General features: G+C 38.4%; 1 protein-coding gene across 20 annotated transcripts in view; it reads left to right on the top strand.

The window, feature by feature from the left end:
* Positions 1-13,754, top strand: part of YEATS2 (YEATS domain containing 2) — a 92,389-nt gene that overhangs the window by 37,724 nt on the left and 40,911 nt on the right. For 17 of the 20 annotated variants that reach the window (XR_004973903.1, XR_004973905.1, XR_004973904.1 and 14 more), the window contains 5 exons: positions 1,472-1,583; positions 5,277-5,321; positions 7,483-7,663; positions 10,862-11,104; positions 12,572-12,730. Coding sequence is in view for 17 of the 20 variants with exons in the window: in XM_036348175.1 (XP_036204068.1) it covers positions 1,472-1,583; positions 5,277-5,321; positions 7,483-7,663; positions 10,862-11,104; positions 12,572-12,730 (740 nt within the window). In the remaining 3 variants the exon portion in view is untranslated. The remainder of the gene's footprint in view (positions 1-1,471; positions 1,584-5,276; positions 5,322-7,482; positions 7,664-10,861; positions 11,105-12,571; positions 12,731-13,754) is intronic. The other 3 variants (XM_036348174.1, XM_036348171.1, XM_036348177.1) reach the window with 2 other exon arrangements.

Raw genomic sequence — 13,754 nt, 5'->3', positions numbered from 1 at the left:
AGTTCCTCTCTATCCTCTGAAATCATAGTCACTATTTGGGGAAGATCATATTGTGAAAATATCTTTTAAGTCCTGTTAGCAGATACATTCAAGTAAATTGTCACTTTCAAATAGTGTATTCATGACTTACTTTGTTTTTGCCAGAGTGGAGGAATAAATGAGTGTCATAATATTATGAGCGAACATAATATTTCAGCCTATGTCTGTCAAGTAGCTATCAAGGATTCTGACTCATATTGTGACATTCATCAAAAACTTTATTTTTTAAAATGTATTTTTATTGATTTCAGAGAGGAAGTGAGAGGGAGAGAGAGATAGAAACATCAGTGATGAGAAGGAATCATTGATTGGCTGCCTCCTGCACACCCCTTACTGGGGTTCAAGCATGTGCCTGACTGGGAATTGAACCATGGCCTCCTGGTTCATGGGTCGAAGCTCAACCATTGAGTCACACTGGTTGGGCCATCCAGTCACTCTAGTTCTTTATCTGTGAAAATAATGACATTGTATTATATGGTACCAGGTGCTCAGTGCATGAATTCGTGCACCTTGAAAGGAACTGTGGGCCGCGAGGCTACGGTGGGTACAGGGGTGGGTTTTGGCCCATCCTCCGTGCCCCCGGGCCCCTCCCACCGTGGCCACACACCCCTGCCCCTGTCCCCTGTCTGAGGCAACCCTGCTCCCACCGCCACCTATCCCACATGCTGACGGCGCTGGCTCCGCTCACACCAGCTCGCACCCGCTGATGGCATGGAGTGATTGGGGCTGGCACCAGCAGTGGATGGGAGCAGGGCCGGCACCGTCAGCAAGTGCGAGTGGCAGCTGCTGCCTCAATAACCCCTCAGGAGCATGGGTAGGTGGAGAAGCCCTTGGGCGATTGGGGCTGGCAGCCACAACTCGCACCCACTTATGGCGCCGAATGATCTGGACTGGTGCCAGGCGCCGGCAGTGGGTACGAGCATTGGCTCCAGCGCTGGCTGCGGGTGCAGGTGCTGGGCAGGACCTCGGTGCATGGGAGCAAAGAATTTTCAGTAACCACCAGAGGCTCGCCCCAATGACAGCAACCAGCACCCTGCCTTGGTCTGGTGCCCCCACTCACCTGCTCCACCATCCTTCCGCGGCCAACGCCCGCCATGTTCCACGTGCACCCCCTGGTGGTCAGTGCATGTCATGGCGACTGGTTGTTCAGTTGTTCTGCCATTTGGTCTATTTGCATGTTAGCCTTTTATTATATAGGATAAGTGTCTTAGCTCTAAGTATCCAATAATTGAAAATTTAATGTAGGTTTGAGTTAAATTTTTCTTTTATAATTTAGCATTTTAGCATAATGCAGCATACTGATTTAACTTTAAATGAGGAAATGTAAATGATTGTCAGAAGGATGTGAATTTCTAACTTATCCATTATGAGAAAACTTTTCCTCCAGAATGATTACACGTGGATTAATGTGTTAATATCTGCTCTTCCATAGAGAGCCTCCTTTTCACCTGACCAGAAGGGGCTGGGGTGAGTTTCCTGTCAGAGTTCAAGTTCACTTTAAGGACAGCCAGAACAAGCGGATAGATATCATACATAATCTGAAGGTATTGTAACAAAACATTGTTCTCTGGAAATGAAGTATCTCTTTCACCTGGTATTGAACGTAGTAGGTTAGTCCTGAGAGAAGCAGCCAGGTGAAGGATAGTGGAAGCAGGATAAATCTTTTTGAGTGTGTTATGCTATAACACTCCTTTGTCCCCTGAAGGTTGGGGGAGCAGGGGGGGGCCTTTACAGTTGAATGTATGTTCTTTAAATCAGATCATCAGAACACTTGAATTTCTGACCAGATCTCACTGTTACTGTGTTACCTGTGGTTAATCTCTTTTGTAAAAAATTTTACTTTTCTATAAAATGAGGCAAATACAGCCCGGCTGGCATGGCTCAGTGGTTGAGCGTCAACCTATGAACCAGGAGGTCACAGTTTGATCCCTGGTCAGGGCACATGCCCGGGTTTCGGGCTCGATCCCCAATGTGAGGTGTGCAGGAAGTCACTGATCAGTGATTCTCTCTCATCATTGATGTTTCTATCTCTCTTTCCCTCTCCCTTCCTCTCTGAAATCAATAAATATATATATATTAAAAAAAATAAGGCAAATACAGAAAGTCCTAAAATGATGCTTCATTCAGTGTCATTATAATGATGAGATGTCATAGGAACTTAACTCTTTTATATATCATTTAACCTATAGTAGATTTGGTTTCATTATACTACTAGAGGCCTGATGCACGATATTCATGCAAGGGGCTTGGCCCTCACAGCCCCAGCTTTGTCCGCAAGGTCGTCCGCAAGGTCGTTTGGCTGTCCGGTCTAATTAGCATATTACACTTTTATTATTATAGATAGATGTTTTGCTTAAAGTTGTAGAACCTATCAACGACATTAGGTGAGGAGTTCCTGAAGTAAGCCTTGTCTGTTTATCTCCTAAGGATAAAGAATATATTTATTTCCGAAGAGTAACAATTGAAGTGAACATGTTTTAGAAAATGTAAAGTACTGTAGCAGGTTGTAAAACTTTAGTTATTTATCCTCACCTGAGGATATGTTTATTTATTTTTAGAGAGAGGAAGGATTGATCAGTTGCCTCCTGTATGTGCCCTGACTGGGGATCAAACCCCCAACCCTGTGGTATACAGGAGGACAGTCCAACCAATTGAGCCACCTGACCAGGGTGAAGGTTGTAAAACTTTTGATTTGTATTGTCAGAAATCCTTTTCTGATATATCCACATGGTTTGTTATGCAGCTATTATAAGTTATATTTTACAAAGTGTTTCCTATGCCTAGGGGGGTAATTACCATTATATAGTAAGCAAAAAGCCCTGAGTATAAAGTATATGTATAGAATGAGGTCACCATGATTTTAAAAAAACACAAAAGAAATATACCAAAATGTTGGAGTACATAATTGAAGTAATGATGTTGTCATCTATTTCCTATGGCCTTTTTATCTGTGTGTGGTTTTTTGAAAGTATTTTTACATAATGAACAGTTATAAAAATATTTTTTATAGTTGGAAGACAGACAATTTTTAAAATGTTCCTCTAGGCCAGCGGTTCTCAACCTGTGGGTCGCGACCCCTTTGGTGGTCGAACGACCCTTTCACAGGGGTTGCCTAAGACCATCCTGCATATCAGATATTTACATTACGATTCATAACAGTAGCAACATTACAGTTATGAAGTAGCAACGAACATAATTTTATGGTTGGGTCACAACATGAGGAACTGTATTTAAAGGGCCAGAAGGTTGAGAACCACTGCTTAGGCCCTCACTATAGTAGTCTTGTATATATTTTCTTATATTGAACTTCTCCTATAGCACCCTTACTTGTGGCTTACTACATTGTTCTCATTAATGACTCCCAAAACTGAGCTAAATGAAACTGAGTACATCTGCAGAAATCCATTTTTTGTTTCCTTTGTTCTATAAATACAACTTTTCAACCTTAAGGCATGTTGAAATTTGTCCTCCATTGCTTGTTATGCAGCCAATGTAAGACAGCTTAACTTAATGTACACATTATTTTCTAGAGATTACTGTGAGATTAGATTGCTTTATGACTTCAGAGAAGAACTCAAATCAAATAAAGAATTTACTGCCTCTTTGTTCAGAGGAGCAAAATATGGTCCCACTTACTTAGAAGATCTAAATTAGTTTTGCTTTCTTTTTATCTTTAAACATCACATATACCATTTTATAGCACTGGGCCCAGCCCTTATCCCGATGATTAAGGAAGTTGTTTGCATAATTTTGCATATTGTATTCTCCATATCACTTAGAATTCCTGGTGAAAGATTGAGGCACAGTATTTTAAAATGAGGTAATTAAAGCATTTCTTGTCAAGTTTTTTGAAAACTTAATTTTACTACATATTATATATCAACTAGAGGCCTGATGCATGAAAATTCGTGCAAGAGTAGGCCTTCCTTCCCCTGGCTTCCGGCACTGGCTTTGCTCCAGCACCCGGGACCCAGGCGGCTTCCCTCTGGCTGCCAGCAGCCACCCGGGACCCAAGTGGCTTCCCTCCAGCCCCAGCTTCGTCTGGAAGGATGTCTGGAAGGATATCCAGAAGGACGTCCGGTCTAATTAGTGTATTACCCTTTTATTTTTATAGATTGGCCTTGAAACCTTAAACACCTGTATTGTGACCATGTGATTTTTATTTGTACTAGAGTATCATTTTTCCTGTCATTTCTATGTCAACCCTCAAAGCCATCTTTGCTTCTTCCATTTTTGTTCTAAATATTCATTTAGTTGCAGACCATTATTCTTCATAATCTTTCTTATATTCTGCCCTTTTATTGTTTCCTGATTGGCTTCTTTAATTCTAATCTATCTTTATTCTGCACACCACCATCAGATTAGACTTCCCAAACTAAGAGAACTATTATGGTATTCCGGTCTGAGAAACCTATATTGCTTTTATTTTTTGTGATTATAGATAATGCTGCAGTAAACATCTTTTTTTGTAAAATGTCCTCCATGTTTGGATTGTCCTTAGAATGGGTTGTTCGAAGTGTATACTTTATATTAAAAGTATAATTACTACATGTATGTCTGAGGTTGTTTATATTAATTTTACTCAATTCTTCCTCACAATATTAAGAGGGTTTTTGTTGAAGTGATGAATTTATATTATGAAAAAGTAGTTATGGTATGAAAACTTGTGGTGAAAGAGGTTTTAGGTAAGATCCTATCTAATAATAGACAAACATGGTAATTGACCGTACCTTCACTACGCCTCCCATTGGCTAATCAACACGATATGCAAATTAACCGCCAACAAAGATGGCGGCTAATTTGCATACTGCAGGCAGGGCTGGCAGCACGTGACGCTGCCCACGGGCCCCGGGCCCCAGACCCCTGACCCGGCGAGGCGGGGCCAGCAGCGCACGACACTGCCCGCAGGCCCCGGGCCCCAGACCCCTGACCCGGCGAGGCAGGGCCGCCAGTGCGCGAGGCTGCCTGCGGTACCCAGGCCTTGGACCCGTGACCCGGGAGGGAGCAAAGCAGTGGAGAAGGGAGAGAGCCCAGGTGGCAGAGAAGGGAGGGAGCCGAGGGCTAAGCGGTGAAGGGAGGGAGCGAGGCAGCGGAGAAGGGAGCGAAGCCCGCCTCGGTTGGCTGCTTCACTGCAGTCTCAGGAAGCCCTATTCTTGCAGGAATCTCCCTGCAACGCGCCTCTAGTATATGTATAAGTACGCTTGTGAAACCTAACTCTTCCTTTTGTCTTTAAATAGCTGGATAGAACTTACACTGGCTTGCAGACTCTTGGAGCAGAGACGGTAGGTTTTTTCCCCTATAGCATTATTTGGGAACAAATAGACTGAAAATTGATCTTCATTTTTAGTTAGAAAAAAAATGAGTGCTAAATTTAGAAAAATTTTATATCCCCCTCATTTATTTTTTAGTGTGAAAAAAATACACATAAAATTTACTATTTTTAAGTATACATTTAAGTATTATTACATATACTCACATTTTGTGCAGTGATTGCTATCACCCTTTTGGAAAACTGAAACTGTAACAATTTACAATAATTCTCTATTCTCCTCTGCCTCTAGCTCCTGGCACTCACCCCTCTACTTTCTCTCTCTCTGAGTTTGACTACACTAGATGCAATATAAGTGGTATCGTACAGTGGTTTTTTTTTTTGTAACTGGCATGTTTCACTTAGCATAATGTTTTCAAGATTTCTCCACATTGTAGATGTGTCCGAATTTCCTTCCCAAAAAGGCTGAATAATGTTTCATTATATGTATACACTACATTGTGTTTATCCATTTATCTATCTGTGAACACTTGAGTTGCTTACATCTTTTGGCTATTGTGAATGCTAAGAACGTGGGTCTGTTTGTTCCAGTCCCTGCTTTTAATTCTTTTGGATAGATACCCAGCAGTCAGATTGCTGGATGATACTGTAATTCTTTTTTTAATTTTCTGAGGACCTGCCATACTGTTTTCCATAACAGCAGCACCATTTTATATTCTACCAACAGTGCTTAAGGATTCCAATTCTCCAGCACTTGTTGTTTTATGTCTTTTTTATAGTAACCAGGTATTTCATTGTGAGTTTGGTTTATATTTCCCTAATGGTAATTGATGTTGAGCATCTTTTCATGTGTTTATTGGCCATTTGTTTATCTTCTTTTGAGAAATGTCTTCAAATCCTTTACCCATTTTTGAATCGGGTTGTTTGTTTTTTTGTTGTTGAATTTTAGGAGTTCTCTCTATATTCTTGGTATTAGTCTCTTGTTAGATATATGAAATATAAATATTTTCTCCCATTGTGTGGGTGATCTTTACATTCTTTTTTTAAAAAAATTTTTCATTCTTGATTATGTCCTTTGATGCACAAAAGTTTTTAGTTTTGACATAGTTCAATTTATGTTTTTTTCTTTTGTTACATGTTTTTTTGTGTCATATCCAAGAAATCATTGTCAAAGCCAATGTCACGAAGCTTCGCCCCTGTTTTCTTCTAAGATTTTTATTGTTTTAGGTCTTTGATCCATTTTGAATTAATTTTTGTATATGGCGTAAGGTAAAGATCCACGTTCATTCTAATACACGTGGGTATCTAATTTTCTCAGCACCATTTTGTGAAAGACTGTCCTTTTCACATTGAATGGTCTTGGCATCCTTGTTAAAAATAATTTGACCATATATGTGAGGGTGTATTCTGTTCCAATGGTCTATTTCTGTCTTTATGCCAGTACTACACTGTTTTAATTAATATAGCTTTGTAATTATATAAGTTTTGAAATCTGGAAGTATGAGACTCCAACTTCACTTTTTTTCTTCTTACCACCTCCCCCCACCTTTTTTTGGAATTTATGATATATCAGCAGTAGTCATTATAATTATAATTAGCTATTTATAGTTTGTGTTATATTAGAAGATATTTTTTGAGCACAGAGTATATGCGAGGCACCGGTCTGGGTAGTGGGGATACAGATTTCTGTACAAGATAGCTATTGTTCTCAAGTATTCTTGGTTGTGTTGAGAACTGGCAGATGGTATACAGTAAGCATAAAAGCAGATAAGGTTTCATTTACAAATAAGTGCAATAAAGAAGAGAGTAGCCGGGGGACAAGAGAGTTGCTTTAGCTAGGTTGGTTAGGGAGGCCTGAGAAGACGACATTGGATTGAGACCTAATGGTGAGAATGAGGCAGACATGCAAAGATTTGGAGGAAGAGTGTTCTAAGGCATTGAAACAACAAATGGAAAGACCTCAGTTTTATGATTAGTATTAATAATTATCTATTAAACCAGAATAGGTTATATTCTGGGGTAAAATCCTTCAGTTCTTGAGATGGAAATTGCCTTTGAAGTGTGATTAGAAATCATTTGTCACATCTCTTGGAGTACCATGTTCTTAGAAGGTTTGGGGCTTTCTGGGACACTGATGATGAATTCATGAGCCCAGTTATTGCCCGATTTTGTAGGTAGTGGATGTTGAGCTCCACCGGCATTCTCTTGGAGAAGACTCCATTTACCCTCAGTCCTCGGAGTCAGACATCTCTGATGCCCCACCGTCTTTGCCTTTGACCATTCCAGCCCCAGTGAAAGCTTCCTCACCAATAAAGCAGTCACATGAGGCAGTACCTGATACCTCCGTGGAGAAAGGTAATATATTTTTTCTTGTACATTCATGTATTTTTCCTTATATGGAGGAGTCATCCTGGGGCATTTATTTTCCTCATTTACATAATATGATAGTGAACTGCTGCCTTCAGAGACTGAGGAAAAGGAAATTTTCCATAAGTAGGCATGCTGCCTCTACCCAGTACTCTTATGAAAATACCAAAATGCTTATTACTCTTCTCAGAAAATATCTTTCATTAAGTTCTAATGTTTTGTAGAATACAAAACTCACTAAAAAGCATTAAATTTTTAAAATAGAAATTACTTTATTTTTATGGTTATATTGCTATTTTTGTAGATTCAACAGAAAGCTCTATGTTTCTCTATGGGACATACTTGAATAAATCAGTGTTGCAAACTAGACCATGCCACAATTTTTTATTTTATTTTATTTTTTTACAATTTTTTTTTTTTTTTATTGATTTTAGAGAGGAAGGGAGAGGGAGAGAGAGATAGAAACATCAATGATGAGAGAGAATCATTGATTGGCTGCCTCCTGCACACTGCCTACTGGGGATCGCACCCGTAACCCAGGCATGTGCCCTTGGCTGGAATCAAACCTGGGACCCTTTAGTCTGCAGGCTGACGCTCTATCCACTGAGCCAAACCAGTTAGGGCCACAAATCTTAACTTTAAGTATGACAAATTGTTTATTAAGGAATAGATACCATTCTTCCCACATGATAAAATAGAGCAAAACATCAAAGTAATAACTGTGAATTGGAAAAATCAAATAATAAACTTATATGTGCATTAGGGAAGGGGACTTGAACACAGTCTCAATTATAGTTGAGCAGGGAGAAACAAAACCTCTTCTACTGTGAGATACACTGTTGATAAATAAGGTGACCCTGCCTCCTCCTCCTCACCAAAGTAAATGAATTCATTAACATTTCCTGTAACTGGATGATTCCCTAACAAAACATTAGTTCTGATTTTGCAGTATCAATGTTGAATTTTACAGCACAAACTTTATAAAACCATTTTCTCTGTTAAATGCTTTTGTCTCTCTTGAGACTTCCTTTTACAACAGGTAACTCAGAGAAAAGTAAGGCTTGTCGAACAAAATTCATGAGGTTGGGGCGTATCGTAAAACTGAATTTCTGCTCTAGTTTGGGTTTGTAGATGTGTCTCACTGGAGGAGAATGTGGGTATTTTAACAACCATATTAGAGAAAAGATAGGCATTAAAAGTATGACGAAGATAATTTCCCTGTTTTTACCTTAAGGCTTTTCAGTCCAACTTAGGGAACTCTTATCATAATTAAAATCAGGCAGATAAATAAAGTTGCATTTTTGAATTGCATCAGTCTTTTTCATTAATGGAAAAACTACTTCTCGTTGGCTCAACAAGGGGAAACTATAAATAGCCATCCTAGAACAGCCCTGTGATGTGATTATGTCCAGCATCATCAATATCATGGAGCATAGATATATATTTTTTAATTTAATTTTTCCCATCACCACTTATTCCTTCTATGCCCTCTTCCACCTCCACCTCCCCCCCGCTTACCCCCTGCAGTCACCACACTGTTGTCCATGAGTTCTCATGGAGCATAGATCTTAATGTTTCTTTCCAGCCTGTCGTTGCACTCAATCCCTTTTATTAAATTGCAACTAATTCATTGAGTTACAATTCTTGCATATAGTAGATATTAATTAAAATACAATGTATTTTAAGCCATGTTATGATTATATGTAGCAAATACAGAAATATATTGAATTTTGTTAGTTCTTCAGGTGAAAGGAAATTGTATTTTTTTCTGCGTTAAAAACCATTAAATTTTTATTCCTTGATGATTATAGTTTCTTGTAATTCTGGTCTGGTTCCCAATTATGTGAACAAGAAACTTAAATAATAAGTATCTAATCTTATTTAAAATATAAGACTCACCGTCAATAAATGTTTAAGTATTAAGTATTCACTTGTATAACTTATGTACAAGAAATAAAATTGACTCTAAATGGTATTAGTTTGTCTCTTAGCCTGCATTTTAATATGATGTTAATATTTTCATTCTTTTGTTCCTCTTTAAATTTCAATTACATCTTCTTTATGGGCATTTAATAAGACAGGACATCATTAGATTAAGTGAATCCTTTGGAGTTTTTTCTCCTCTAATTTAAACAGGTTTCAATTTATTAAAAAAAAAAAATAGAACAGAATGAGCTTATATATACTGTTTATAGTTAATATGTTTCCTAATTTTTTAAAGAAACTTTTTAACAAAATATGATTCTAGGCATATTCACATTTGTTAAAAAACAAGACAACAAGCTCCAAATGTGGTCACCTATGCCAAGCTCACATCACCAAATTCAAACTTATAGTTTCAGCCTCTTCCAGAAATGAATCTTAAATCAGTCAATCAGGAATCCCCTAGTCAGCACTAGATGGGTAATTGGCCTGATAGACCCCTACAGTCCCCTAAGAAAAGTGACCTTACCACAGCCGATCTGCTCTTTGCTCAATAACTTCCTTGCTCCTGGTCCCTTCTGCCTCTAAAAGTCCTTCATTTTGTACAGCTCCTGAGAGCTGCTTTTTCTCTGCTACATTGGATGCTGCTTGATTCATGCATCATTGAATAAAGCCAATTAAACCTTTAAAATTTACTCAGTTGATGCCCTAGCTAGCGGGTTTGGCTCAGTGGATAGAGCCTCGGCCTGCAGACTGAAGGGTTCCAGGTTCGATTCCGGTCAAGGGCACATGCCTGGGTTGCGGGCTCGGTCCCCAGTGGGGGGCATGCAGGAGACGGCCAATCAATGATTCTCTCTCATCACTGATGTTTCTATGTCTCTCTTCCTCTCCCTTCCTCTCTGAAATCAATAAAAAGTATTTTTTTTAAAAAATGTACTCAGTTGAAATTTATTTACTTATTTTTATTTTATTTTATTTCCCTTGAAGGGAATCGAACCCAGGACCCTCCAGTCCACAGGCTGATGCTCTATCCACTGAGCCAAACCAGCTAGGGCTGAAATTTATTTTTTAACACACTTCACCCAAAAATGTATAAAAGGATAATAAATACTGTGGATTGTATTTACTGTACTACTAGTAAATGGCTTAAATGGTTGTTGAAATGATAAGGGTTTTTTATTGTTTCATTCTTTTCCCACAGTGGTAAGATTTTATTATTGCAAAGATATTAACGACTTAATCATTTGCCTGTTTCATTTCAAGCAGGATTACCAGCCAATACTGAAACTGAGAGGCATACTACATTTTATTCTTTGCCATCTTCATTGGAACGAACACCTACCAAAATGACAACATCCCAGAAAGTTATGTTTTGTTCTCATGGCAATTCAGCTTTTCAGCCAATTGCATCAAGCTGCAAAATTGTGCCACAGAGCCAGGTTCCTAATCCTGAGTCACCTGGGAAATCCTTCCAGCCCATCACCATGAGCTGCAAGATCGTCTCAGGTATACAGAGGATGTGTGCGAAGTTGATGTGTGTAAAGTTATTGGAATGACAAAACAAAATACTGTGGTTTAAAATAATTTTTTTTTTAGTTCTAAGCAAGGTTTTTGTTTATTTAACAAGTGAGCTAATCACTTTTGATTAGCAGAACAAAGGTGTCAGGAAGCAAAAACAAAAGTCATCTATGTGGAAACAATTTTTGAATGAAGCAAGAAATGAAATTCAGAGAGATCAAATTTTCATCTAGAATCAGCACAGGTAAAATGTTTGCTAGGATTGTGGTTGAACTTAAAGTAGGAATTATGGTTTGTGATTATATATGGAAACCAGAGCAACTAGTAATAGAACAAGTGTAGAGGCCTTTTAGTTTGGAGTTGAAATATCTTTTATACTCTAACCACATGAGAAAAATTACTCATTTCAATTATTATCAGGAAGGTTGAATTTCCATTGCCTTACAACAATTTCACATTTATATTAGGTAAACTTTTAGTAGGACTATACTTTATGTTTTTGGCCAAACCACCTCAGGAAAGACTGAAAGAGAGTCAGTGAAAGTATGTAGGCACTGGGAGGTTTCTGTATAATACTTAAATGAAGGGGAAGGAGGGAGCCTTTGTTGTTAAAAACAGGAAACTAAGCAGTAATATGATCCAAGTCTTTGAAGTTTATGAGAAGTAAAGAATGTATAATTTTATCTACCAATTAGAAGCACTTTGGAACTTGCTGCTTCAGAGGTAGATGTTGAATGTATAAATTGGTTTGAAGTTTAGAGAAATTGAGGATGACAAATTCGATCACTAGAAGACAGTAGAGGACGTTTAATGGCACATTGGTACCTTTAGAGCATATTCTGTGGGAACATGACTCTCTCTGGATTGTGGCTGTGACATAGTATTGACAGAGACTTTGGTTTTGAGTGGGTGAGTTTCTTATTTTCCTATTGGAAATTAATCCCAAATCAAGACTCCTGGTTCCTAAATCCAATTTATCGCTTACAAATTTCCTCCCTCATTTTAGCGTCTTCAAATACAACCTGCCTAAGTTGTTAAGAGATTTATTATCTAGTGATTCAACAGTTTCACACTGTTATGTAAAGCACTGCTTTTTGAACTTTAATGTGCCTACAGGGGAACTTGTTAAAATACAGATTTATATTTGGTAGGTCTGGGTAGGACCTCAGAATCCGTTTCTAACAGGCTCCCAGATGATGCAGATGCTAATGCTGCTGGTCACCAGATAAGGCTGTAGAGAATGAAGCACACTAGTCCCTGGCCTTAGCTATGCCGAGGCCGCTGCTCCTGCTGCTGCTCAGTCCCTGAAATCGACAGTCTCATTCACTTTTCCCAATTTGTCACCTTGGTCCTGGCAGCCCTGCCCTTCTTTCATTATCTTCCAGCATCTTCTTAGATGGGTTGAATATATCTATTTTGTTTAGTTTATTTTTTTTCTCTTTTTAATTAATAAAGGTTCCCCCATATCAACGCCAAGTCCATCACCATTGCCTCGAACCCCAACTTCCACTCCAGTCCATGTGAAGCAAGGCACTGCCAGCTCTGTTATTAGTAACCCTTATGTTATCATGGACAAGCCAGGGCAGGTTATTGGAGCCACCACTCCCACTACAGGTGTGTGTTTGATCAATATGTATGCGATCCAAAAGATTTGATCTTTTTTAAAGATGAAATCCTAGTGTCACTTAGTAGCCATATAATGGGAAAATGAAATCTCCATCCATAAACAAGAGGAGGGAATATATAAGAGTAACACTAGTGCTGTTTCTCTGAGGAAGATTTACTCTTGTTGTAAAAGTTGTATTTTTAAAAATATATATCTTTATTGATTTCAGAGAGAGGAAGGGAGAGGGAGAGAAACATCAATGATGAGAGAGAATCATAGATCAGCTGACTCCTGCACAACCCCCACTGGGGATTGAGCCCTCATCGTGGGCATGTGCCCTGACCAGGAATCAAACCGTGACTTCCTGGTTCCTAGGTCGATGCTCAATCACTGAGCCATGCCAACCAGGCAAAAGTTATATTTTTAAGAATTGACTTACATTTTCTCTTTAGTTTCTAAAGATTAAAAGTGAGCCATAATTAATTTAAAAAGAGAGAGTTGATTTTATTTCATTTGGAAGACATTCTTTTTGGGCCTGCAAGCAATGTGGTTATTTCTAAATTAAGCTTTAGTTCAAGAATAACTTTGTGAGCAATATGTATTTCACCCCAGTCAAATAAAAAAGTCATATTTACTTTTCTGTGAATAAGATAAATTTTGCATCTGGGAGGAAAATTGTACCCTACCATTATAAAAAGAAAACACTAATAGGAAGAATAAGACAGATTTGGATTCACCATGTTTGTCATCATAATCTCATATAACTACAGACTGCGCTTCAGGTTTTTTTTAAGTACTTTCACTAACATTAGTTTAATTGAAGGTAATAAATAGAATATTTAAACACATGCTCCTAAGTGTAAACATTCCTGTAGTTTTTCACTCCTAATTAAGAGAAATGGTAAAAAGAGAAATGAAATAAGAGAGATGATTGTAAGGTAATGAAACCTTTCTTCCCCATGTGTGTTGGGCCATTTCAGGTAGGTTTTTGGAAAAGTTGGTTCCTTTAACAGTGATTGTAATTGTGGAACT

The sequence above is a fragment of the Myotis myotis genome, unplaced genomic scaffold, assembly GCF_014108235.1.
Source record: "Myotis myotis isolate mMyoMyo1 unplaced genomic scaffold, mMyoMyo1.p scaffold_m19_p_2, whole genome shotgun sequence".
Lineage (NCBI taxonomy): Eukaryota > Metazoa > Chordata > Mammalia > Chiroptera > Vespertilionidae > Myotis > Myotis myotis.
This window is presented reverse-complemented; position numbering and strand designations above follow the sequence as displayed.